This window comes from Natator depressus, chromosome 28 (assembly GCF_965152275.1).
Source record: "Natator depressus isolate rNatDep1 chromosome 28, rNatDep2.hap1, whole genome shotgun sequence".
In the NCBI taxonomy this organism is placed as follows: Eukaryota; Metazoa; Chordata; order Testudines; family Cheloniidae; genus Natator; species Natator depressus.
This window is the reverse complement of record NC_134261.1, coordinates 2,052,437-2,079,946: the sequence shown is the minus strand read 5'-3', so window position 1 is coordinate 2,079,946 and position 27,510 is coordinate 2,052,437. Positions and strand designations below refer to the sequence as shown.

Sequence of the window (27,510 nt, the reverse complement as noted above, 5' to 3'; positions counted from 1 at the left end):
AGATGGCCAGCCCTCTGTGGAGATAGAGGTGGTTAGGGACTATTTAGAAAAGCTGGACGTGCACAAGTCCATGGGGCCGGACGAGTTGCATCCGAGAGTGCTGAAGGAATTGGCGGCTGTGATTGCAGAGCCCTTGGCCATTATCTTTGAAAACTCGTGGCGAACGGGGGAAGTCCCGGATGACTGGAAAAAGGCTAATGTAGTGCCAATCTTTAAAAAAGGGAAGAAGGAGGATCCTGGGAACTACAGGCCAGTCAGCCTCACCTCAGTCCCTGGAAAAATCATGGAGCAGGTCCTCAAAGAATCAATCCTGAAGCACTTACATGAGAGGAAAGTGATCAGGAACAGTCAGCATGGATTCACCAAGGGAAGGTCATGCCTGACTAACCTAATCGCCTTTTATGATGAGATTACTGGTTCTGTGGATGAAGGGAAAGCAGTGGATGTATTGTTTCTTGACTTTAGCAAAGCTTTTGACACGGTCTCCCACAGTATTCTTGTCAGCAAGTTAAGGAAGTATGGGCTGGATGAATGCACTATAAGGTGGGTAGAAAGCTGGCTAGATTGTCGGGCTCAACGGGTAGTGATCAATGGCTCCATGTCTAGTTGGCAGCCGGTGTCAAGTGGAGTGCCCCAGGGGTCGGTCCTGGGGCCGGTTTTGTTCAATATCTTCATAAATGATCTGGAGGATGGTGTGGATTGCACTCTCAGCAAATTTGCAGATGATACTAAACTGGGAGGAGTGGTAGATACGCTGGAGGGCAGAGATAGGATACAGAAGGACCTAGACAAATTGGAGGATTGGGCCAAAAGAAATCTGATGAGGTTCAATAAGGATAAGTGCAGGGTCCTGCACTTAGGATGGAAGAATCCAATGCACCGCTACAGACTAGGGACCGAATGGCTAGGCAGCAGTTCTGCGGAAAAGGACCTAGGGGTGACAGTGGACGAGAAGCTGGATATGAGTCAGCAGTGTGCCCTTGTTGCCAAGAAGGCCAATGGCATTTTGGGATGTATAATAGGGGCATAGCGAGCAGATCGAGGGACGTGATCGTTCCCCTCTATTCGACACTGGTGAGGCCTCATCTGGAGTACTGTGTCCAGTTTTGGGCCCCACACTACAAGAAGGATGTGGATAAATTGGAGAGAGTCCAGCGAAGGGCAACAAAAATGATTAGGGGTCTGGAACACATGACTTATGAGGAGAGGCTGAGGGAGCTGGGATTGTTTAGTCTGCAGAAGAGAAGAATGAGGGGGATTTGATAGCTGCTTTCAACTACCTGAAAGAGGGTTCCAAAGAGGATGGCTCTAGACTGTTCTCAATGGTAGCAGATGACAGAACGAGGAGTAATGGTCTCAAGTTGCAATGGGGAGGTTTAGATTGGATATTAGGAAAAACTTTTTCACTAAGAGGGTGGTGAAACACTGGAATGCGTTACCTAGGGAGGTGGTAGAATCTCCTTCCTTAGAGGTTTTTAAGGTCAGGCTTGACAAAGCCCTGGCTGGGATGATTTAACTGGGAATTGGTCCTGCTTCGAGCAGGGGTTGGACTAGATGACCTTCTGGGGTCCCTTCCAACCCTGATATTCTATGATTCTATGATTCTAACCCTCCCGCACAACCGCACCGTGACCCCCGCCCGCACAACCCCACCGCGACCCCCGCCCGCACAACCACACCCGCACAACCGCACGGCAACCCCCGCCCGCACAACCCGCCCGCACAACCCCACCGCGACCCCCGCCCGCACAACCCGCCCGCACAACCGCACCGCAACCATCACCCCACCGCAACCCCCCGCCCGCACAACCCACCCGCACAACCCCACCGCGACCCCCGCCCGCACAACCCGCCCGCACAACCGCACCGCAACCCCCGCCACACAACCCGCCCGCACAACCCGCCCGCACAACCGCACCGCAACCCCCGCCCGCACAACCCGCCCGCACAACCGCACCGCAACCATCACCCCACCGCAACCCCCGCCCGCACAACCCTCCCCCGACCCCGCCCGCACAGCCCACCCGCACAACCCCACCGCAACCCCCGCCCGCACAACCTGCCCGCACAACCCCACCGCGACCCCCGCCCGCACAACCCGCCCGCACAACCGCACCGCAACCCCCGCCCGCACAACCCGCCCGCACAACCGCACCGCAACCCCCGCCCGCACAACCCGCCCGCACAACCGCACCGCAACCATCACCCCACCGCAACCCCCGCCCGCACAACCTCCCCGCGACCCCCACCCGCACAACCCCACTGCGACCCCCGCCCGCACAACCCGCCCGCACAACCGCACCGCAACCCCGCCCGCACAACCCGCCCGCACAACCGCACCGCAACCATCACCCCACCGCAACCCCCGCCCGCACAACCCACCCGCACAACCCCACCGCAACCCCCGCCCGCACAACCCTCCCGCGACCCCCGCCCGCACAGCCCACCCGCACAACCCCACCGCAACCCCCGCCCGCACAACCCGCCCGCACAACCGCACCGCAACCATCACCCCACCGCAACCCCCGCCCGCACAACCCCACCGCAACCCCCGCCCGCACAACCCTCCCCGCGACCCCCGCCCGCACAACCCGCCCGCACAACCCCACCGCGACCCCCGCCCGCACAACCGCACCGCAACCCCCCCGCCACCCCACGGCAACCCCCGCCCGCACAACCCGCCAGCACAACCGCACCGCGACCCCCGCCCGCACAACCCGCCCGCACAACCCCACCGCGACCCCCGCCCGCACAACCCGCCCGCACAACCCCACCGCGACCCCCGCCCGCACAACCCGCCCGCACAACCCCACCGCGACCCCTGCCCGCACAACCCGCCCGCACAACCGCACCGCAACCATCACCCCACCGCAACCCCCGCCCGCACAACCCTCCCCGCGACCCCCGCCCGCACAACCCACCCGCACAACCCCACTGCGACCCCCGCCCGCACAACCCGCCCGCACAACCGCACCGCAACCCCCGCCCGCACAACCCGCCCGCACAACCGCACCGCAACCATCACCCCACCGCAACCCCCGCCCGCACAACCCTCCCCGCGACCCCCGCCCGCACAACCCACCCGCACAACCCCACCGCAACCCCCGCCCGCACAACCCTCCCCGCGACCCCCGCCCGCACAACCCCACCGCAACCCCCGCCCGCACAACCCTCCCCGCGACCCCCGCCCGCACAACCCCACCGCAACCCCCGCCCGCACAACCCTCCCCGCGACCCCCGCCCGCACAACCCCACCGCAACCCCCGCCCGCACAACCCTCCCCGCGACCCCCGCCCGCACAACCCGCCCGCACAACCGCACCGCAACCCCCCCGCCACCCCACGGCAACCCCCGCCCGCACAACCCGCCAGCACAACCGCACCGCGACCCCCGCCCGCACAACCGCCCACAACCGCACCACAACCATCACCCCACCGCAACTCCACCCGCACAACCCTCCCCGCGACCCCGCCCGCACAACCCGCCCGCACAACCCCACCGCGACCCCCGCCCGCACAACCCGTCCGCACAACCGCACCGCGACCCCCGCCCGCACAACCCGTCCGCACAACCGCACCGCGACCCCCGCCCGCACAACCCCACCGCGACCCCCGCCCGCACAACCCGCCCGCACAACCCCACCGCGACCCCCGCCCGCACAACCCGCCCGCACAACCGCACCGCAACCATCACCCCACCGCAACCCCCGCCCGCACAACCCTCCCCGCGATCCCCCCGCACAGCCCACCCGCACAACCCACCGCAACCCCCGCCCGCACAACCCGCCCGCACAACCCCACCGCAACCCCCGCCCGCACAACCCTCCCCGCGACCCCCGCCCGCACAACCCGCCCGCCACAACCGCACCGCGACCCCCGCCCGCACAACCCGCCCGCACAACCCCACCGCGACCCCCGCCCGCACAACCCCACCACAACCCCCCCGCCACCCCACGGCAACCCCCGCCCGCACAACCCGCCCGCACAACCCCACCGCGACCCCCGCCCGCACAACCCGCCCGCACAACCCCACCGCGACCCCCGCCGCACAACCCGCCCGCACAACCGCACCGCCACCCCGCCCGCACAACCCGCTCGCACAACCCCACCGCGACCCCCGCCCGCACAACCCACCCGCACAACCCCACCGCAACCATCACCCCACCGCAACCCCCCGCCCGCACAACCCTCCCCGCGACCCCCGCCCGCACAACCCGCCCGCACAACCCCACCGCGACCCCCGCCCACACAACCCTCCCGCACAACCGCACCGCAACCCCCGCCCGCACAACCCGCCCGCACAACCCCACCGCGACCCCCGCCCGCACAACTGCCCGCACAACCGCACTGCGACCCCCGCCCGCACAACCCGCCCGCACAACCGCACCGCAACCCCCGCCCGCACAACCGCCCGCACAACCGCACCGCGACCCCCGCCCGCACAACCCGCCCGCACAACCCCACCGCGACCCCCGCCCGCACAACCCGCCCGCACAACCGCACCGCAACCATCACCCCACCGCAACCCCCGCCCGCACAACCCTCCCCGCGACCCCCGCCCGCACAACCCGCCCGCACAACCCCACCGCGACCCCCGCCCACACAACCCTCCCGCACAACCGCACCGCAACCCCCGCCCGCACAACCCGCCCGCACAACCGCACCGCGACCCCCGCCCGCACAACCCGCCCGCACAACCCCACCGCGACCCCCGCCCGCACAACCCTCCCGCACAACCGCACCGCAACCCCCGCCCGCACAACCCGCCCGCACAACCGCACCGCGACCCCCGCCCGCACAACCCTCCCGCACAACCGCACCACAACCATCACCCCACCGCAACTCCACCCGCACAACCCTCCCCGCGACCCCCACCCGCACAACCCGCCCGCACAAACCCACCGCGACCCCCGCCCGCACAACCCTCCCGCACAACCGCACCGCGACCCCCGCCCGCACAACCCGCCCGCACAACCGCACCGCAACCCCCGCCCGCACAACCCGCCCGCACAACCGCACCGCGACCCCCGCCCGCACAACTGCCCGCACAACCGCACCGCAACCATCACCCCACCGCAACTCCACCCGCACAACCCTCCCCGCGACCCCCGCCCACACAACCCCACCACAAGCCCCCCGCCACCCCACGGCAACCCCCGCCCGCCCAGCTCCCCCCCGCAAGCCCCGCAACCACAACCCCACCACAACCATTGCACACACAACCACGCCGCGTGGACACCACCAGCCACTTCCCCACCGCAACCGTCACACACACACACAACCTCCCTGCGACCACGACCCGCCAGCCCCCCCCCCGCAGCTCCTGACCTGCACCACCCCCCAATCCCTGCCGCAGCCCTCCCACTCACCAACTCCGATCCACGACCCCCCCACCGCCCCCACAGCTACGGCGCACCCAGCCGCTCGCACACACCGCAACACACAACCACAAACCTGACAACCGCACACAAGCCCCCCCCAGCGCCCCCCCCAACCCCCTATACACAGCAACGCTGACACACGCAGCCATAATCCCGGGGTGTGGGGTAGCTCGGGAGGGGATGGGCCTGGGGGGGGGCTCTGTGGATCCCTCGTCTGGGGGGTGGGGGATACAGTGGGATCGGTGGGGCCTGGGGGACCCCCTCAGCACTGGGGATGGGTTGGGGGGAGTCCCCGTCCCAGTTCGGTGGGGGGCTCTGGGGGCGTGTAAGGGGGGGACCTCTCAGCCCTGGAGGATGGGGCAGCTCGAGGGGGACCCCTCGTCTCGGCGACGGAGGAGCTGGGGGGGACCCCTCATCCTGGGGGTCGGTGGGACCCCCTCAGCCTGGGGGGCCTCACCCTGGGGCGAGGGGGGGGGAGCGTGTTACCTGCCTCCAGCCGGCCCCAGTTGACCTTCTGGAAGAGGGGCTGGGCCTTGAGCTGGTCGCACTGGTGGTCCCGGAAGCCCAGGCGGCCGGCGGGGTCCTTGGCCAGGAGCCCCTCGCAGGTGGCCCGGCAGGCGGGGCTGAACTTGTCCGAGTATTTCACCGGGTCGTGCAGGATGCGCCGGGTCACCTCCTTGTTCTCCACCTGCGCGGGGGGGCGGGGGGGCCGGTGGGTGGGTGGGGCCCCCGCTTCCCCGAGGGCCCCCCTCCCGCGCTACGCCGGCCTGGCTGGTGTCACCCCTCTTGTATGGGGGGAGGCCTGAGGATCCCAGACCCCCTTCCGACCCCCCTCTGCTCCCCCCCAGCCCCCCGATCAGAGCCCCCCTCTCCTCCCAGCCTCCTCCCCTTCTGACCCCCCAGCCCCCAGACCAGAGGCCCCTCCCCCTTCCAACCCCCTCTCCAGCCCCCAGATCAGAGCCCCCCTCTCCTCCCAGCCTCCTCCTCTCCTGACCCCCCTCTCCAACCCCCCAGCCCCCAGACCAGAGCCCCCTCCCCCTTCCAACCCCCCTCCTCCTCCCTCCAGCCCCCCGATCAGAGCCCCCCTCTCCTCCCAGCCTCCTCCCCTCCTGACCCCCCTCTCCGACCCCCCAGCCCCCAGACCAGAGCCCCCTCCCCCTCAACCCCCCTCCCTCCAGCCCCCGATCAGAGCCCCCCTCTACTCCCAGCCCCCTCCCCTTCCAATCCCCTCTCCTCCCCCTCCACTCCCAGCCCCCTCCCCTTACAACCCCCCTCTCCTCCTCCCTCCAGCCCCCAGATCAGAGCCCCCTCTCCTCCCAACCTCCTCCCCTTCTGACCCCCCTCTCTGACCCCCCAGCCCCCAGACCAGAGCCCCCTCCCCCTTCCAACCCTCTCTCCTCCCCCTCCAGCCCCCAGATCAGAGCCCCTCTACTCCCATCCCCCTCCCCTTCCAATCCCCTCCTCCCCCTCCAGCCCCCCAATCAGAGGCCCTTCACTCCCAGCCCCCTCCCCTTACGACCCCCTTCTCCTCCCCCCTCCAACCTCCCCAAGCAGAGCCCCCCACTCCCAGCCCCCTCCCCTTCCAACCTCCCTCTCCTCTCCCCTCCAGCCCCCCAGATCAGAGCCCCCTCCCCCTTCCAATCCCCCTGTCCTCCCCCCTTCAGCCCCCCATCACAGCCCCCCTACTCCCAGCCCCCTCCCCTTCCAATCCCCCTCTCCTCCCCCATCCAGCCCCCCTGATCAGAGCCCCCCTGCTCCCAGCCCCCTCCTCCTTCCAACACCCCTCTCCTCCCCCTCCAGCCCCCCATCAGAGCCCCCCTACTCCCAGCCCCCTCCTCCTTCCAACCCCCCTCTCCTGCCCACTCCACCACCCCCAATCAGAGCCCCCCCTCTCCTCCTGGAACCCCTCCCTCTTCCAGCCCCCCGATCTGAGCCCCCCAATGCAGCCCCCCTTTTCTCCTGGCCCCACTCCCCTTCTAGCCCCCAATCCTCCCTCCCCCACCCCCATGGGTTGGGGGACCCCTTGGTGCTGGGTTGGGGGAGGGCTGAGAGGGATGGGTCAGGAATACCCCTTGGGCCTTCTCTGGAGGGATGATTTGGGGGCTGGGACCGTATAGATCACTGTTGCAACCAAGGTCCCGTAGCGGGACCAAATCGTGTATAACGGGGGGTCAGATGAGGTGTCTCAGACGAGGCCAGGGCTGGCTGGCTGGCATTAAGCTGTCCGGACGTGGGTATCATTTTTGTCTTTGGAGTCGTGACTCCCGGCTCTGGGCCGTCCGCGCTTCCGACCTGTGCTCCGCTTCTGGGGGACGCCCCCGACAAGCTGGGGCCGGCCCTGCCCAGCCCCACGGAGGGCCGTGAGCGACACGACTGACCCACTGGGAGGGGGCCGACACGCCTGGCGACCCGGCAAGGCGCGCAGGGACCTGCCTGCGGACCGAACGCTGAGGGTTTTCCAGGCCGCGGGCTGGGCAGCTTGTCCTTGGGACGAAGAAAGAAAGACCCCACGGCAAGAGCGTATGAAAACCGGCTGCAGCTCCTCCATCCCATCTTCAATCCTCCTGCCTCTGGAGGGACTTGGCTACAAATCGGAGCTCCGAGCCAAGGCCTGAAAGCCCCATCCCAGCTGGGGATGTTCTCCAGAGCCGGGATTTGAACCTGCAGCTTCTTCCCTCCCTGCTACAAGCCGGAACCAAGAACTCGGCCATTGCTCTATGGAACTGATTCCATGTAACCAGCTCTAGCTCTCATCTCTCTCTTTTCCTTTTGCGAATAAACCTTTGGAAGAGAGGTAGATACGCCGGAGGGCAGGGATAGGACACAGAGGGCCCTAGACAAATTGGAGGATTGGGCCAAAAGAAACTGATGAGGTTCAACAAGGACAAGTGCAGAGTCCTGCCCTTGGGACAGGAGAATCCCAGGGTCGGCTACAGACTAGGGACCGAATGGCTCGGCAGCAGTTCTGCGGAAAAGGACCTAGGGGTGACAGTGGACGAGAAGCTGGATATGAGTCAGCAGTGTGCCCTTGTTGCCAAGAAGGCCAATGGCATTTTGGGATGTATAAGTAGGGGCATAGCGAGCAGATCGAGGGATGTGATCGTTCCCCTCTATTCGACACTGGTGAGGCCTCATCTGGAGTACTGTGTCCAGTTTTGGGCCCCACACGACAAGAAGGATGTGGAAAAATTGGAGAGAGTCCAGCGAAGGGCAACAAAAATGATTAGGGGACTGGAACACATGACTTACGAGGAGAGGCTGAGGGAACGGGGGATGTTTAGTCTGCGGAAGAGAAGAGTGAGGGGGGATTTGATAGGAGCCTCCAACTACCTGAAGGGGGGTCCCAAAGAGGATGGAGCTCGGCTGGTCTCAGCGGTGGCAGATGACAGAGCAAGGAGCAATGGTCTCACACTGCAGCGGGGGAGGTCTAGGTTGGCTATTAGGAAACACTATTTCACTAGAAGGGGGGTGAAGCACTGGAATGGGTTCCCCAGGGAGGTGGTGGAATCTCCTTCTGTGACGAAGTGGGACTGTTCTTAATGTTTCCTCTGAATAGTGTGGGGGTGCCTCAGTTTCCCCTAGGCAGTTCTTAAGTATCTAGGGGGTGGGGTAAGGGTGTATGATCATTGCAGAGCCCTAGAGGGCAGGGGTGTGCAGGGGTCTGGACACAGAGAATGGCCGACGCCCTGTTTCCTGGCCACTGATGGTCTGGGCCCTTCCCCCCTGCCAGGTGAGAGCTAAAGGGTTGGAGAACAAAGGGGTCCGGTGACCTCCTGGCCCGGGAAAGGGACAAAGCCCAGAGGAGGAGGGGCTGGAGGGAGTTTCAGTTTGGGCTGGCTGGGACATGGAGTGAAGGGCAGACGGGGTTGTCTGGCTCACTGCCCCCCAGAATGGACCCAGCTGAGGGGTCCTGTTCTCTGCACCTACAAGCTCTGTGTCAGACCATGTTTCCTGTCATCTAATAAACCTCTGTTTTCCTGGCTGGCTGAGAGTCACGGAGTTGGGGGGCAGGACCCTCTGGCTTCCCCAGGACCCCCCCTGAGCGGACTCGCTGTGGGAAGCGCACGGAGGGGCAGAGGAGGCTGAATGCTCCGAGGTCAGGCCCAGGAAGGTGGAAGCCGTGTGAGCTGGGTGTCCTGCAGACAGGCTGCTCACAGAAAGGCAACTGCCCCCGAGTCCTGCCTGGCTTCGTCGGGAGCAGGTCCAGAGCATCGCCCAGGGACTCCGTGACACCTTCCTTAGAGGTTTTCAAGGCCCGGCTTGACCCCTGGCTGGGATGATTTAGTTGGGGTTGGTCCTGCTTTGAGCAGGGGGGTTGGACTAGACACCTCCTGAGGTCTCCTCCGACCCGGATCTTCTCGGAGTCGAAGCATCAGAGGGGGCAGCCGCGGGCGGCGTTTCGATGGGGACCCAACGCCGCGGCCGCCGGGGTCTGTGGATGTGGCAAAGGGCCCTGTGCCGGCGAACAGACTCACCAGCCTCCTGGCTCATGAGCTTCCGTGGGCGAACACCCACTTCATCAGATGCACGAAGTGGACGTTCCCAGAGGCGGGTCTCGGCAGGCGAGCGGGACTCGGGCGAGGGCTAACGAGCTGCGTTTGACCGGGGAGATGGTCGAGGCGTGAACACCGAGGGAGGAGAAACGGCTTTCGGAGCTGGCCAGCCGGCCCACAGTCTCCGTTTAATCCTGAGCCGACGGACTGAGGCCGAGCAGGGGCCCTTCGAAGTCCGGTCCCGCCGCTGTGATTTGCCGCAGGGTGGCTACCTTTCCCTCCGCTCTTGTGTGTCCGGGGGGGAGGCTAGTTTTTTTAGCGTCAAAAGGGTTGGCCACAGCGTGATTTGGGGGTAAGATCTGATCCGTCTCTTGACCTGGGTCCGGGGCTTGGTCCTTTGGGATCGAGGGAACCTTTTGTTCTTTTACCGGGATCTTGCTTTTCAGAACCAGTCGTCCCCATAACGAGTGGCCCTGGTGGGGATACGGGGAAACCGGGGGGCCGAAGGGAATTGCTTGTGTGCCTTGTGGTTAGCCCGGGGTGGGGGTAAAACCTCCCTGTTGGGCGGGTTTGCTCTGCCTTGGGGTGCCCAGAGACCCCGGCCTGGGGCTGTAACTGCCCTGTTTGAAGCAATTTGTCCTGGGTTGGCACTCGCAGTTGGGTCCCGCCAGAACCAGCCTCGTTCCCCCCCCCCTCGGCCATGGCTCAGGGAGGGGCCTGGGGTCCCCATGGCAGGGGCGGGGGGGTGTCCCCATTTACCTTCTCCCCCCGGCAGCGAAAGGGGCCCTTGGCTTCGATCATCTCGTAGAGCGTCACCCCCAGGGTGAAGTAATCCACGCTCCAGTCGTATTCCTCGTTCCTCAGCAGCTCCGGGGCCATGAACCCTGGGGGGGACAGAGCAAGGGGGTGAGGGGCCCCGGCATGGAGGGGTGGGGGATGGGAAAGGAGGAGAGGGGGCTGGGTTGGGGGGATGGGGGCTGGGAGGTGAGGGGGGGTACTGGGATGGGGGACCCCAGCAAGGGGGCTGGAGGGGGGCTGGAGATGGGGGGCAGGGCTGGAGGGGTGGGGGATGGGAAGGGAGGAGAGGGGGCTGGGTTGGGGGGATGGGGGCCGAGGGGGGATCTGGGATGGGGAACCCCAGCGAGAGGGCCGGGGGGGGGGTTGGAGATGGGGGGCAGGGCTGGAGGGGTGGGGGATGGGAAGGGAGAAGAGGGGGCAGGGTTGGGGGGCTGGGAGGTGAGGAGGGATCAGGGAAGGGGGACCCCAGCAAGGGGGCTGGAGGGGGGCTGGAGGACAGGACAGGGCTGAAGGGGTCGGGGATGGGAAGGGAGGAGAGGGGGCTGGGTTGGGGGGATGGGGGCCAGGAGGCGGGGGGTTCTGGGATGGGGACCCCAGTGAGGGGGCCGGGGGGTGGGACAGAGCTGGAGGGATGGGAAGGGAAGAGAGGGGGCTGGATTGGGGGGCTGAGAGGCAAGGGGGGTTCTGGGATGGAGGACCCCAGTGAGGGGGCCGGGGGGTGGGACAGGGCTGGAGGGATGGGGGATGGGAAGGGAGGAGAGGGGGCTGGGTTGGGGGGCTGAGAGGCAAGGGGTTCTGGGATGGAGGACCCCAGTGAGGGGGTCGGGGGGTGGGACAGGGCTGGAGGGATGGGGGATGGGAAGAGAGGAGAGGGGGCTGGGTTGCGGGACTGAGGCCTGGGAGGCAAAAGTGGATCTGGGATGGGGGACCCCAGCGAGGGGTCTGGGGGAGGTCTGGATATGGGGGGCAGGGCTGGAGGGGTGGGGGATGGGAAAGAAAGAGAGGGGACTGGGTTGCGGGGGCTGGGGGCCGGAAGGCAAGGGGGAATCTGGGATGGGGGACCCCAGCGAGGGGGTCTGGATATGGCGGGGTCTGGGGGGGGTCTGGATATGGCGGGCAGGGGTGGGGGATGGGATAGGGGCTGGGATGGGGAGGATGGGGGTGAGCTGGAGATGGGAGGATGGGAAGGGAGGAAAGGGGGCTGGGTTAGGGGGAAGGGGGCTGGGAGGCGAGGGGGGATCTGGAGTGGGGGATGGGAGGGGGCTGGAGGCTGGGGCCAGGGCTGGAGGGGTAGGGGATGGGAGGAGAGGGGGCTAGGATGGGGGCTGGGCTGGAGGTGGTGAGAAGTGGGGGGGCAGGGCTGGAAGGGTGGGGGATGGGAAGGGAGGAGAGGGGGCTGGGATGGGGGCTGGGGGACGAGGGGGAATCTGGGATGGGGGACCCTGGAGAGGGGGACCAGAGGGAGCCCCCCAAGGTGATGGGGGCAGAGGGACCCATGAGGGGTGCCCCCCCTTTGGGGAGCCACGCCCCCCCCGTGCTCACCTGGGGTCCCCGCATACCCCTTGGTCTTGTCCTTTCCCTCCAGCAGCTCCACCGCCAGCCCCAGGTCCGACAGCCGGACGTGCCCTGGGGAGAGGGGAACCAGCGTGAGTCGGGCTTGGACAGGCCCCCGCCCCCCTCCCCCAAGAGACCCTCCCCCACACGGACCCCCTCGGTGAGCCTGGTCCCAGCCCTTCACCTCCGCCTTTCCCCTCACTGACCCCCCCCACCCAGCGCCCCCCCCGCCACTGCCCCCTGGCCTGTAGCCCCTCCCGGCAGGCTGCCTCCTGGACCCCCGCCCCCCCCCGGCCGCGCCCCTCACCCGCGTCATCCAGCAGCACGTTCTCCGGCTTGAGGTCCCGGTAGATGATGCAGTTTTGGTGCAGATGCTCCAGGCCACAGATGATCTGGGCTGTGTAGAAAACCGCCCCGGGGCTCCGGGAACCCCGGGTTCTTCTCGTCCACGTTGTAGATGTGGTACCTGGGGGAGTTGGGGGGTCCGGGGGGGGGGAGGTGACAGAGGAAATGTGGTGTGCGGGGATGGCGGAAGGAGCGACGACACAGGGGTGTGGATCCCAGGGATGGGGGGGGGCGTGTAACCCGGGCAGGGGACCCTGCGCCCCGAGAGTCAGAGTCCGCACCTCCCAGGGGGCCCAGAGATGCGGGGCCTGGGGCCAGGGGCTGTAACGGGGGCGTGGTACCCGGGCACGGGGTGGGAGACGGGGGGCATGGGGCTTCTGCAGCTGTTTTTTGTTCGAAGGACCAAAAGCCCCCGCCCCAAGCAACAACAAATATTTTGAAGACGGTGGCTCATGGGAGCGGTAGTTTAGATGCCTCTTATCCCCTCTTCTTCTATGGCCGAGGCGCCACTGTTGGACTACGTCTCCCATGATGCATCACAGCCAGGGCCGGGGAGTAGCAGTGCATCATGGGAGATGTAGTCTGGCTGGGGGACCTGGCGCATAGAGAACAGGGACATAATGTGATTGACCCACAACTCCCTTGATGCACCACATGCTCCCCTCACAGCGAGGGGAAGCAGTGCACCATGGGAACACCTGGCCATGGTGCATCATGGGAGATGTAGTCCTGCTAGGGCTCATCGAGAAGAAGGGGGACATGATGGGTGTGTGTGGGGATAGACCGATGGATGGAGAGGTGTGGGGGGGAAACCCAGGAGGGGATTTTCTATGTTACAGCCCCCACGCAGGGTGGGGCACAGAGGGGCCGCCCCCCATGCCCCGCCCCCTCACCTGAGGTCTCCGCCGTTCATGAGGGTCATGACCAGACACAGGTCCAGCTTGGTCTGGAAGGCGTAGGCCAGCGTGACGATGAACCGGCTGTGTACCTTGGCCAGGATCCGCTTCTCCACAATGGCCCCCTGGCGGGGAGCGGAGCGGGGCGGGTCAGCTCACCCCTGCGGAGCAGGGAGTCGCCCCCTGGACACCAGCGGCGCAGGGCACAGGACACACCCGGGACGAGAGGGGCTGGTCCCTCGCAAAGCCCCGTAGAGGGGTGTGGGCAGGGTACGGAGGGAGGGGGCAAGGGTGTGTGAGGAGAGGGAGGGGTGTGTGTATGGGGAGGGATGGGGGGTGGATGGAGGGGTGTGGGGGGAATGAAGGGAGGGATGGAGGGGTGGATGGAGGGAGTGTGGGGGGATGGGGAGATGGAGAAAGTGTGGGGGGTGGATGGAGGGGTGGATGGAGGGGTGTGGGGAATGGATGGAAGGATGGAGGGAGTGTGTAGAGATGGAGGGAGGGAATGTGGGGATGGAGGGAGGGATGGAGGGGTGTGGGGGAGGGAGGGATGGAGGGGTGGATGGAGGGAGTATGGGGGTGGATGGAGGGGTGTTTAGGGATGGAGGGAGCGATGGAGTGGTGTGGGGGATAGGAGAGAGGGAGGGAGTATGGAGGGATGGAGGAGGGTTGGATGGAGGGGTGTGGAGGGATGGGGGGATGGAGGGAGTGTGGGGGGTGAATGGAGGGATGGAGGAAGTGTGGAAGGATGGAGGGAGGGACGGAGGGGTGTGGGGGGATAGATGGAGGGGTGGATGGAGGGGTGTGTAGAGATGGAGGGAGGGATGGAGGGGTGTGGGGGGTTGGAGAGAGGGAGGGAGTATGGAGGGATGGAGGAGGGTTGGATGGAGGGGTGTGGAGGGATGGGGGGATGGAGTGAGTGTGGGGGGTGAATGGAGGGATGGAGGAAGTGTGGAAGGATGGAGGGAGGGACGGAGGAGTGTGGGGGGATAGATGGAGGGGTGTGTAGAGATGGAGGGAGGGATGGAGGGGTGTGGGGGGATGAAGGGAGGGATTGAAGGGTGGAGGGAGTGTGTGGGGATGGAGGGAGGGATGGAGGCGTGTGTGGGGCGGATGGATGGAGGGGTGGATGGATGAAGTGGGGGGTGGATGGAGGGGTGTGTAGGGATGGAGGGGTGTGGGGGTGGATGGAAGGGTTTGGGGGGATGGATGGAGGGAGGGGTGGATGGAGGGAGTGTGTGGGGAGGGAGGGAGTGATGGAGGGGTGTGTAGGGATGGATGGAGGGGTGGATGGAGGAAGTGGGGGGTGGATGGAGGGGTGTGGGGGGTGGAGGGATGGAGGGGTGGATGGAGGGAGTGTGGAGGGATGGAGGGGCGTGGGGGGTGGATGGAAGGGTTTGGGGGGATGGAGGGAGGGAGGGGTGGATGGAGGGAGTGTGTGGGGAGGGAGGGAGGGATGGAGGGGTGTGTGGGTTGGAGGGGTGGAGGGGTGGATGGATGGAGGGAGGGCTGGAGGGAGGGGTGTAGGATGGAAGGAGAGATGCAGAGGTCCGGGGGGATGGAGGGACGGAGGGCTGTGGGGGGCATGGCTGGGGACGGCTGGAGGAGGATGGATGGAGGAGGCCTGATTCCCCCCCATGCCGGCGCTGACGGTGACCCTGCCTGATGCCTGGCCCACGAGCCCCGACTCCCCCCGAGCCTCCTTCCAGGGAATCGCTGTGACGAAGCAGGACTGTTCTTAATGTTTCCTCTGAATAGTGTGGGGGTGCCTCAGTTTCCCCTAGGCCGTTCTTAAGTATCTAGGTGGGGGATGAGGGAGTATGATCCTTGCCGAGCCCCAGAGGGCAGGGGTGTGCAGGGGTCTGGACACAGAGAATGGCCGACACCCTGTTTCCTGGCCACTGATGGCCTGGGCCCTTCCCCCCTGCAAGGTGAGAGCTGAAGGGTTGGAGAACAAAGGGGTCCGGTGACCTCCTGGCCCCAGAAAGGGACAAAGCCCAGAGGAGGAGGGGCTGGGGGGAGTTTCAGTTTGGGGCTGGCTGGGACATGGAGTGAAGGGCAGACGGGGTTGTCTGGCTCACGGCCCCCCAAAATGGACCCGGCTGAGGGGTCCTGTTCTCTGCACCTACAAGCTCTGTGTCAGACCATGTCCCTGTCGTCTAATAAACCTTCTGTGTTACTGGCTGGCTGAGAGTCCTGCCTGACTGCGGAGTGGGGGGGCAGGACCCTCTGGCCCCCCCAGGACCCCGCCTGGGCGGACTCGCTGTGGGAAGCACACGGAGGGGCAGGGGGGCTGGAGGCTCCGGGGTCAGACCCAGGAAGGTGAAGCCGGGGGAGCTGTGTGTCCTGCAGACAGGCTGCCCCCCGAGAGGAGACTCCCCCCGAGTCCTGCCCGGCTTCGTGGGGAGCAGGTCAGAGCAGCGAACGGGGACGCCGGGACAGTCGCGCCCTGACCAGCGGCGTTAATTTGCGTGGACAGAAATAACTCGGGGTGGGGGGGAGGTTATCCCGGGGAACGGGGGCGAAGGTTAGGCTCTGTGTGAGTGTGTGTGTGTGTGTGGGGCGGGGGATGAGTCTAATTCCAGGGCTTCCACTGGCCGGCTAAGCGGGGATCTCACACACACACACACACACACACACACACTCACCAAACCACTGAAATCGTCAGGCTCTGAAAGCAGCATGGGGCCGGGTGATGCACAAACACACAGGGAGAGACAGTCCTGGCCCCCAGCCCCCCTCCTCTAACCCACCAGCCCCCACTCCCCTCCCGGAGCTGGGGAGAGAACCCAGGAGTCCTGGCTCCCAGACCCCCTGCTCTAACCCACCAGCCCCCACGCCCCTCCCGGAGCCGGGGAGAGAACCCAGGCATCCTGGCTCCCAGCTCCCCCTGCTCTAACCCACCAGGCCCCACGCCCCTCCCGGAGCTGGGGAGAGAACCCAGGAGTCCTGGCTCCCAGCTCCCCCTGCTCTAACCCACCAGCCCCCACGCCCCTCCCGGAGCCGGAGAGAGAACCCAGGCGTCCTGGCTCCCAGCCCCCCGGCTCTAACCCAGCAGCCCCCACGCCCCTCCCGGAGCCGGGGAGAGAACCCAGGCGTCCTGGCTCCCAGCCCCCCGCCCCGCCCCCCCCGGCCCCGCTCTCGCCTCGTATCCGTTGCGCTTCTTGAGCCGCTTCTTGTTGAGCTTCTTGTTGGCGTACATCTTGCCGGTGGCCCTCATCTGGCAGGCGCAGACCTCCCCGAAGCCGCCTTTGCCCAGCACCCGGAAGTCCAGGAACCACTCCTCGGTCACGCTCTGCCCCTCCAGCCATTTGAACTGCAGGAAGCGGGAGAAGAACAAGCTGCCCGCGTACCTGGCCAGGGCCTGCTCCTCCAGGTGCGTGAGGAGCTGCCCCTCGGCCTCCTTGAAGAGGTCCGCCCGCCCGTGCCTGGCGTCCTCCTTGACCCGCATGATGGCCTTCTCCTCCAGGAAGGGGCAGAAGCTCTTGGAGGCCGAGTCGAAGAACTGGTTGACGGTCTTCTGGGCCTTCTGGGGCCTCTCGCCCTCCTCGGCCGCGGTGTACTCCTCCATGCTCCTCCAGAGCCCGCCGGCCGCCGCGAAGGCCTCCTGCTCCTCCAGGAACTGCTGGAAGAGCCGCTTGCCGATGGGCTGCCGGAGGCAGAGGCTCTGGAAGTCCAGGTCCAGCTGGGTCCTCAGGTGCTCGCACTGGGAGATGTGGGGCAGCTTGAGCTTGGCCCGCATCTTCTTGTCCCGCACGGTTGAAGGGGCGCTGGCGTCCATGCTGCCCCGGGCCGAGACGTAGGCCGAGTTGGCCACCACCGTCTCCAGGCCCCCGATGTCCATGGCGGGGGCGGGTCACCTGGGTGGGGAAGGGGAGCACAGGGAGAAGTAGGCGAGGAAGCTGGGAGCGTGAGGCGGGGGCGGGGGGTGGGGGGGCAAAGCCCCACCTCTGGGCACATCTGGAGGCCTGGACTCAGCAGGTCCCTGAGAGACCTGGGCAAGCCTCCCGAGACGGGCACATCTGGACCCGGAGCCACTCCCGCCGCTGACACATCTGGGCAGCCCCGCCCCGCAGATGGCCGCAGGTCCCGTCCCCCCCCCCCCGTCCCCCCCCCAACATCTGGCGAGGTGGCCTCCGCGGGGCCCCGCCGCCCCGCACCTCTGGACACCCCTCCTCCAACCCTGCCCCACATCTGGACAGCCTGCTCCATCTCTACTCCCATATCCGGAGAGTGCCCCCCCCCTCCTCCCCAGGCCTCATTTGGGCCCAAGTGGGTCTGGCATGGTCAGCCAGACCTCTTCCCCCCACAAGCCCCACTCCCGTGGGGACAGCAATCCCAGCTGCGCACGGGGGCTCCCTTTGCACTAGGGACTCTATACCCTTGCACTAGGGCAGAGGTTCACGCCCCCCATCCCCCTTTGCACTAGGGCCATGGTGTTTTCACTCTCCCCCTCAGCCCGGTGAAGGAATTAGGTGGGGAGTGTGGGGGGTGGCATGGGAAAGCCGGTCAGCAGTTCATGACTGTGAGTTCACGACTGAGCACGTGGGTATGCTTTGTGTCTTCCAGATTGTGCAGGCAAAAGTGGCTGGGGGGCACGCTTGTGTTTGCACGCCTGTTTGCACGAGTGTCTGTGTTTCGGGAAAGCGTACGTGTGCACCTGGCCTGGCAGCGCACTTATTGCTAGATCAATACATTGCTTATGCTTGTGTGGGTGAGCGTGGGGCACGCGCGTGTTTTCTGGGGCTGTGCGTGTGCTCACACGCGCCCGGGTTGGCACGGCTGGTCTTTCCATCGGCTTGTCCGTATGTGTCGTTTGCACGGGAGATGGTGTGTGTCCTGGCTCCCAGCCCCCCTGCTCTCATCCACCAGACCCCACTCCCCTCCCGGAGCCGGGGAGAGAACCCAGGAGTCCTGGCTCCCAGCCCCCCTGCTCTAACCCCCAGCCCCCACTCCTCTCCCGGAGCCGGGGAGAGAACCCAGGAGTCCTGGCTCCCAGCTACCCCTGCTCTAACCCACCAGCCCCCACACACCTCCCGGAGCTGGGGAGAGAACCCAGGAGTCCTGGCTCCCAGCCCCACCTGCTCTAACCCACCAGCCCCCACTCCCGTCCCAGAGCCGGGGAGAGAACCCAGTAGTCCTGGCTCCCAGCTCCCCCGCTCGAACCCACCAGCCCCCACTCCCGTCCCAGAGCCGGGGAGAGAACCCAGGCGTCCTGGCTCCCAGCCCCCCCGCTCTAACCCACCAGCCCCCATGGGTCTTTCCCCATGGGTCCACAGGTCTGTGGGCCCACGCACGTGCGCCTGCCTGTGTCTGCACACTCGCGTGTCTCTGTGCACGCCTGCCGTGCGTGAGCGTGGGTCCGGCTGTGCCGGCTGCAGGAGTGGGCTTGGCTTGAGGGTGTGTACCCCTGTGCGGACACACTCGGGGGCAGCTCCCAGAATTCCCTGCGGCCTGGCCAGCCCCCCCCCCGGCCCTCCCGGCTCTGGGTGTCACCCAGGGACCTGGCCAATCTCATGGGGGGGGGAGAATCCAAAGCTCTCTTAATCTGTGCGGCGTGTAAGCCGATTTCACGGCCACAAGTGCGACTTGCACTAGCGGCCCCCCCCTCCCCACGGCCCGGAGGGGTCCCATCAGCGGGGGCCCGGAGCAGCCCTGTGTCCCCCCACCCCCACCCCCGCGCCCCACAATCTGGAGATAACGTTATGGGGTATCTCTGGGCAACCGCTCCCAGAGTCCTTTGCCCCACAGCCTCCTCACCCCCCCCCAGAGCAACCTGCCCCATGCCCACCCCCTCACAGCCACCTCCCCTCCTGCGCCTGCCCCACAGCCTGCCCCTCCCCCCACAGAGACCTGCCCCACCCTGTTGACTCCTCACCTCCCTTCCCCCACCTCTCACCCCACGTCCACCCCTCCCGCTTCTACCCCACAACACAGCCACCCCCACACCTGCTTCCCCCCACACCAACCCCTCCCCCAAATATCCCCAACCCCTCCTCCTCCCCCCCAGACATCGACCCCTCCCCACTCCCTCTCAGCCACATCTCCCTTCCCCCACCCAACACCCCCAACACCCTCGTTCCCCCATAGCCACTTCCCCTCCCCCCACTGCCCCTCTACCAGACACCCCCAGATCCTCATCCCATCTTTACTCCCCCCCCACACACACTCCCTATGGCCCCCTTCTACCCCCTGGTTCCCCCCCACATTGTCCAATTCACCCCTTCATCCCCCCTCCCCCACCTTTCCAGCCACCCCCTCCCTTCCCCCCAGATGACCCTCCTCCTCTGACCCTCTCTTAAAGGAGCACCCCAATGTGTCGTGGCAGGGGGAGACGGTGACGCACACACCCTGGCTCACCCCCCCACCCCATGGTCCCCCCTCCCCACGGGACTTACGGAGCAGGATCAGCTCAAGAGGGAGGGGGCTCCGTCCGGGGCGGGGTTCTGGCTGCCCCCAGGGGTTCACTCCACGCTGGCCGGCCGGGCCTGAGTGCTGGGCACCTCGGGCATCTCTTCCCTCTCCAGGAATTAGCTCAGGGGCCAAGCAATCCGCCCCGGACTACATTAGCCCCCCAGATTAGCTCCTGCGGGCCCGGGGGGCCTGTCAAAGGCCATTAGCTAAATCTCTTCTGGCCAGCTTTGGGGAATCAAAGGGCATTGGCCAGCCCTGCAGAGGGGTGGTAAGTGAGGGAGAGAACCCAGGAGTCCTGGCTTCCGGCTCCCTGCTACTCTAATCCACCAGCCCACACTCCCCTCACGGAACTGAGGAGAGAACCCAGGAGTCCTGGCTCCCAGCCCCCTGCTCTAACACGAAAGACCCCACTCCCCTCCCGGAGCCGGGGAGAGAACCCAGAAGTCCTGGCTCCCAGCCCCCCCTGCTCTAATCCACCAGTCCCCATTCCCCATCCAGAGCCGGGGAGAGAACCCAGGAGTCCTGGCTCCCAGCCCCCTTTCTAACCATTTGACCCTGCTCCCTTTGCCCATGAGTGTCCGGGAAGGGGGCAGAGCCGGCCGCGGGCATGACAGGAGAGGGAAGATTTGGGGGTCCCCCCTTTCCTCTGACCCGTGGGGGGGAGGTGTCACCCCGTCCCCCAACCCCTCACCCCTGTCAGTCCCTGGTCCCCTCCCTGCAGCCGGGACTGGGCGCGATTCCGCCCTCCGCCGCTAGGGGGCGCTTGATCCCTACCCGCCGCACAATGCACCTGCCAAGCCAAGGCGGCCCCCGCTGATGGGGAGGGGGGCTCGGGCCTCGGGGGCGGGGGGGCGCAGCTGGCCCCGGGGCTGCCGGGACTGGGCCGGTTCCAAGAGCAAACAACCAGCGCTAAGAAAAGCAGCTGGTTACCTGGGAGCCGGAGGGCACGTCACAGCCTCCCCCCGCCCCCCGGCTGTCCCCATGGAACCCAGGAGTCCTGGCTCCCACACCAGCCCCCACTTCCCTCCCAGAGCCGGGGAGAGAACCCAGGAGTCCTGGCTCCCAGCCCCCCCTGCTCTAACCACCAGCCCCCACTCCCCTCCCAGAGCAGGGGAGAGAACCCAGGAGTCCTGGCTCCCAGCCCCCCCTGCTCTAACCCACCAGCCCCCGCTCCCCTCCCAGAGCTTTGTGGAAAAACCATCACCTAGACTCTCAGGGCCTGAACTGGTATCTGTAGGCAACACAGCGTCCCCAGGGGAGTGACTCCAGATTGACACCTGGGTGAGTGTGGGGGAACCGGCCCCATTGGAGTGACTGCGGAGCGACTCCCGCTTGGCACCGGGGTTAGTGCGGGGGAACCGGCCCCAGTGAAGTGATTCCCGATTGGCATAATGGGGTTAGCGAGGGGGAACCGGCCGCAGTGGAGTGATTCCGGAGCGACTCCCGCTTGGCACCGGGGTCAATGGGGGGAACCGGCACCAGTGGAGTGACTCCCGCTTGGCACTGGGGCTATTGAGGGGGAACCGGCCCCAGTGGAGTGACTCCGGAGTGACTCCTGATTGGCATAGGGGTTAGCGAGGGGGAACCGGCCCCAGTGGAGTGACTCCGGAGCGACTCCCGCTTGGCACCGGGGTCAATGGGGGGAACCGGCACCAGTGGAGTGACTCCCGCTTGGCACTGGGGCTAGTGAGGGGGAACCGGCCCCAATGGTGTGACTCCGGAGTGACTCCTAATTGGCGTAGGGGTTAGCGAGGGGGAACCGGCCCCAGTCGAGTGACTCCCGCTTGGCACTGGGGCTAGTGAGAGGGAACTGGCCCCAGTGGAGTGACTCCCGCTTGGCACTGGGGCTAGTGAGAGGGAACTGGCCCCAGTGGAGTGACTCCCGCTTGGCACTGGGGCTAGCGAGGGGGAACCGGCCCCAGTGGTGTGACTCCAGAGTGACTCCTGATTGGCATAGGGGTTGGCGAGGGGGAGCCGGCCCCAGTGCAGGGACTCTGGAGTGACTCCCGCTTCGCACTGGGGTTAGCGAGGGGGAACCGGCCCCAGTGGAGTGACTCCGGAGTGACTCCTGATTGGCATAGGGGTTAGCGAGGGGGAACTGGTCCCAGTGGAAAGAAAAGGAGGACTAGTGGCACCTTAGAGACTAACCAATTTATTTGAGCATGAGCTTTCGTGAGCTACAGCTCACTTCAACACTTCATCACGAAAGCTCATGCTCAAATACATTGGTTAGTCTCTAAGGTGCCACAAGTCCTCCTTTTCTTTTTGCGAATACAGACTAACACGGCTGCTACTCTGAAAACTGGTCCCAGTGGAGTGACTCCTGGTTTACACCAGAGAGTATCAGCTCCGGTCCCAGGCTGGGGCACGCTCTGTTTGTCTTTCCCAGCCCTGTGGGACTGCCCTTCAGCCCCAGGCCTCGGGGCCAGACCTCCCGCAATCCGGATCTGGTGCGAGGAATCCAGAGCGGGCTGGGCCCGGGGGAGGCGGCTCCAGCCCCAGCCTGCCGGTGACCCGGGCGCAGGGCGGCAGGTGAGGTGCTGGGATCCAGCTGGTTTTATTCCTCTCGTCCGGCCTCTGCTCCCGGCGCCGTGGGTCCAACCAAGCCGGCCCCGTCCGGTGCGAGGCCCTCCCCCTGCAGACCCCACTCCCCTCCCAGAGCCGGGGAGAGAACCCAGGAGTCCTGGCTCCCAGGGCGCCCCCTCCCCCACGTGCTCTAACCACCTGACCCTACTCCACTGCCAGAGCTGGGAGAGAACCCAGGAGTCCTGGCTCCCAGCCCCCCCTGCTCTGACCCACCAGACCCCACTCCCTTCCCAGAGCTGGGGAGAGAACCCAGGAGTCCTGGCTCCCAGCACCCCCTGCTCTAACCACCAGCCCCCACTCCACTCCCACAGCTGGGGAGAGAACCCAGGAGTCCTGGCTCCCAGCCCCTCCTGCTCTGACCCACCAGACCCCACTCCCCTCCTCCCTGCCCCGGCTGACCCATGGCAGAGACAGACTGGACTTTACCCCACTTAATCCAGAGGCCGCTGGGCCCGTCCCTTGGACACACACCCAGGGTTGCGTCATTGGGCCGTTTATTGTGGCTTTGTTGTTCAGGGTTTTCTTGGTGTGTGTTTGTGTGTGAGGGGGTCCCCTGGGTCTATGGGAACCACCTGCCGGGCCCTGTGTGGGGTGCTGGCCTGTATGACCACAGCCCCCCACCATCGGGGTGTCCCCACTGCCTAACAGTGACCCCCAAATTCCTCCAGTATGCTGAATTTCTTCTGCCATATCCACACAAAAAGCCAGAAAGCCCCCCCCAAATTCATTCCGCTCTTCCCCCAAAGTCACCCAGACCCCCCCCGAACCCTCACCCAACCTATTCCTCTGAGCCTGCCCCCAAACTCACCCACAACCCTCCACCCACAGCCAACACTCTCAGTCCCCCAAGCCTTCCCCCGCGAACTCACCCAGCCCCCCAAACACTTCCCCCAATCTATCCCTCTGAACCTGCCCCCAAACTCACCCAGTGACCCCCCAAAACCTCCTCCAAACTCACCCCCAACTTTCCCCCACAGCCAACCCTCCTTTGTCTCCTGAGCCTTCCCCCCAAACTTGTCCCAACCCCCCCAGAACCATCCCCCCAATTCACCCCCAGTCCCCCAAACCTTTCCCCCCCAGGGACCCCTGAAAACCTGTTCCCAAAACTTGCTCCTTTCTCTCCCCCCGCAAACGTACCCCCCCAACCCATGGTCCATCCCCCCCAATCTTGCTCCCAGGCTGACCCTTCACCCCCTTAAAATTTAGCCCCACCAAGATGTTAAGTGAATTCCCCCCAGCCCCCCAACATCCCTCCCAACTCAGGCCAGCGCCTCTCCCCCAAAACTGCAGCGGAACCCCCCCAAAACTGCCCCCCAAACTCCCGCCAACCCTTCTGGCCTTTCCACCCAAACCCTGAGTCAACCCCAACCCCGCACTCCAAATCTTCAGCTGAAACCCCTCAAAATGTGACGCCCCCCCCAACAACACCACCGACCTTCCCGACCCTTCAGCCCCCAATCTGAATCTCGCCCCCTTTAACCTCCCAAAACCCAGAGCAAACCCCCAGGCCCTGGACCCCAAAACTTCAGCAGCATCCCCCAGCCCCCGGTCCCTTGTCAGCTGCGTGCCCGGCCCATGTACCGGGAATCTAGGCCAAACTTGTTTGTCCCGGAGGAATGCGACTGATCCAGGCGGGCCCGTCTTCCTCCATAAACCAGCTATTTCCAGCCGGCTGAATCACACCGGCGGGGAGGGGGGTGCGGTGTCGCTTGTGTGGGTCGGGGTTGTGGGGCCGGAGCCGGCCCTTCCCGGGGAGCCGGCCGCGGGGCGGGTACTCATGGAAAAGATGAGTCGCCTTCAGGCAGCCTCTCATTAGCCCAGTTTCGCAGGTGGGGAAACCGAGGCACGGGGAAACGGTGAGAGGTGGCCAAGGTTATGCAGCTGAGTCAGGGCGGAGCTGGGATTAGAAACCAGGAGTCCAGGCTCCCAGGCCTGCTGCTCTACCCACCAGACCCCACTCGCCTCCCAGAGCCGGGGGGAGAACCCAGGAGTCCTGGCTCCCAGCCCCCCCTGCTCTGACCCACCAGACCCCACCCCACTCCCCTCCCGGAGCCAGGGAGAGAGCCCAGGAGTTCTGGCTCCCAGCCCCCCTGCTCTACCGACTAGCCCCCACTCCCCTCCCATAGCCAGGGAGAGAACCCAGGAGTCCTGGTGCCCAACCCCCACCATTACATCACATAGCTCAGCGTAGGATGGGCTGACCCAGTTCCCCCCTGTCCCCAGGAGTGAACCCAAAGCCACCTACAGGGCAGGTGAGTTTCCTCCCCACACAACCGGGTCAAATGCCGAGTGGCTGATTCCCCGTGACTCAGACCAGCCGGCGCTCGTCCCGCCCCCCCTTGCTGGGTGCCGCAGCGGCTCATGAGGGACCACCATGGGGTTTAGAAGGCACCCTCTGGGCCCACTCCCTTCTTGGAGACAGGATAGAACCCAGGCGTCCTGGCTCCCAGCCCCCCCGCTCCCCTCCAACCACGAGCCCCGACAGCTGTGTTTTATCATGTAACCCAGATTCCTGGGTTCTGTCTCCTCCTCCCCCATATCATGGACATCTACCTTCTATCCCCTCCCTCCGGATGCCTGGGTCCTTTCCCTCCCCTGCACCCACACTTCCAGATCTGGGGCTCTGCACCCCGCTCTGGGTACTTTGCCTTTCTCCTTCACCTCCCCGGATGCCTGGGTTTGTCGCCCCCCTCCCCACCCCTCTCCTGGACACCGGGGTCCTATGCCCCCACCCCCTGCAGAGATGGGGGTGGCTGGGGAGGGATACACCCTGCGCAGTTTGGGTGCCTGGCAAACGGGCCTTCCTGACCCCTTCCCTGGTGGAGCAGGGTGCATGGGCATGAAAGCCATGGTGCTCCAATCCCCCTCGATCCCGTGCCGGGTTGGGGGGTTCCCAGTGGGAGCCAGGACTCCTGGGTTCTCTCCCCAGCTCTGGGAGGGGAGTGGGGGCTAGTGGTTAGAGTGGGGGGGCTGGGAGCCAGGACTCCTGGGTTCTCTCCCCAGCTCTGGGAGGGGAGTGGGGACTGGTGGGTCAGAGCAGGGGGGGCTGGGAGCCAGGACTCCCGGGTTCTCTCCCCAGCTCCGGGAGGGGAGTGGGGGCCATGGGGGGCTGTGGGGGGAAGGCCGGGGAGGAGGGAAGGGGACAGAGGAAGATGAGGGTGCATTTGCCCCATGACTACGCAACAGCAGGCTGGACCAGTTCAACCAGTTTGGTACCACGAAGTGGGGGGCTCAGCAGTTCCTGGATTCTTCAGCCGGGTTTGCCCCGACCTTCTCCCGTGGGGGGCCTAACACCCCATAGATTCCCCTCTGTACCAGCCCCCCACTTCCATACCACCTTAGCTCCCATCCATTTCCACACACAAAGGCTGGGAGCCAGGACTCCTGGGTTCTCTCCCCGGCTCTGGGAGGGGAGTGGGGACTGGTGGGTTAGAGCAGGGGGGGCTGGGGGCCAGGACTCCTGGGTTCTCTCCCGGCTCTGGGAGGGGAGTGGGGGCTGGTGGGTTAGAGCAGGGGGGGCTGGGAGCCAGGACTCCTGGGTTCTCTCCCTGGCTCTGGGAGGGGAGTGGGGGCTGGTGGGTTAGAGCAGGGTGGGGCTGGGAGCCAGGACTCCTGGGTTCTCTCCCTGGCTCTGGGAGGGGAGTGGGGGCTGGTGGGTTATAGCGGTGGGGCTGGGAGCCAGGACTCCTGGGTTCTCTCCCTGGCTCTGGGAGGGGAGTGGGGGCTGGTGGGTTAGAGCAGTGGGGCTGGGGGCCAGGACTCCTGGGTTCTCTCCCCAGCTCTGGGAGGAGAGTGGGGACTGGTGGGTTAGAGCAAGGGGGGCTGGGAGCCAGGACTCCTGGGTTCTCTCCATGGCTCTGGGAGGGCAGTGGGGGCTGGGGGTTAGAGCAGGGGGGGCTGGGAGCCAGGACTCCTGGGTTCTCTCCCTGGATCTGGGAGGGGAGTGGGGGTGTCAGAGTTAACTCCCTCCCTGACCTTAATGATAAACCTTTGCCCCAGTTTCACCTTTCCTCAGGCCACGCCTCCTAGCAGACAAGGCCACACCCCTTCCCTAGGCCTCGCCCAGACACCTTAAGGCCCCGCCCTCTGAGCAGAAGGAGCCCCATGTCCTCTGGCGGTTCCCCAACCCCCCCCCCAGCTCGCACGGGCGTCCGCACCCCGAATGGGAGATGGGGGGCGAGCGGTGGCTTCGTTCTGGGGGAGGGGGGACCCTGGCGCAGAGGTGGAGGGGTCGCTTGCGACGGTCCCGGCCACGCTATGGGGTCCCTGGTGAAATCTAAGGGGAGGCCCTGGATGGAGGCCAGGGGAGCCGTTCCGCTCCGTGGGTCGCGTCCTTCAGGGCTGAATGGGCCCCGTGTGTCCCGGCCCCCCGATCTTATCGGCCCGGCTCTGTCCGCACCTGCTCGTTAGCCGGCAGCTGGCCACGGGCCGGGCCTCAAGGACAGACCCGGGGTGAGCCCGGGGTCAGGGCTGGGGGGGCTCGGACCCCGCCGGGGGGTGCGGGGGGGGTCCTGGGCCCAGGGCCGGGGGGCGCTGGCACCACAAACTGTGCTGTTCGGCACGGCCAAATGGTTCATCCACGCAGCCCCACACGCAGCCCCCCCTCCACCCAGCCCCCCCATCCTCCCAGCCCCCCCCCATCCGCCTGTCCATCCACCCAGCCCCACACGCAGCCCCCCCATCCACCTGTCCATCCACCCAGCCCCACACACAGCCCCCCTCCACCCAGCCCCCCATCCTCCCAGCCCTCCCTCCATCTGCCTGTCCATCCACCCAGTCCCACACGCAGCCCCCCCATCTGCCGAGCTCCCCATCCTCCCAGCCCCCACTCCATTCAGCCCCCCCATCCGCCTGTCCATCCGCCCAGCCCCCCCTCTGCCCAGCCTCCCCTCCATCCGCCTGTCCATCCACCCAGCCCCACACGCAGCCCCCCCTCTGCCCAGCACCCCCTCCATCAGCCCGTCCATCCACCCAGCCCCACACGCAGCCCCCCATCCTCCGAGCCACCCTTCATCCATCCATCCACCCACCCAGCCCCACACCC

General features: G+C 66.0%; 1 protein-coding gene across 1 annotated transcript in view; it reads right to left on the bottom strand.

Annotated features, from left to right (window-relative positions):
• Positions 1–19,997, bottom strand: part of GRK1 (G protein-coupled receptor kinase 1) — a 22,850-nt gene extending 2,853 nt beyond the window's left edge. The window contains 8 exon segments of the mRNA XM_074941500.1: positions 5,867–6,068; positions 10,633–10,757; positions 12,214–12,297; positions 12,533–12,638; positions 12,640–12,691; positions 13,464–13,591; positions 16,612–17,326; positions 19,865–19,997. Of these exon segments, the coding sequence (XP_074797601.1) occupies positions 5,867–6,068; positions 10,633–10,757; positions 12,214–12,297; positions 12,533–12,638; positions 12,640–12,691; positions 13,464–13,591; positions 16,612–17,310 (1,396 nt within the window). The 5' untranslated portion in view covers positions 17,311–17,326; positions 19,865–19,997.
• Positions 19,998–27,510: the final 7,513 nt, after the last annotated feature.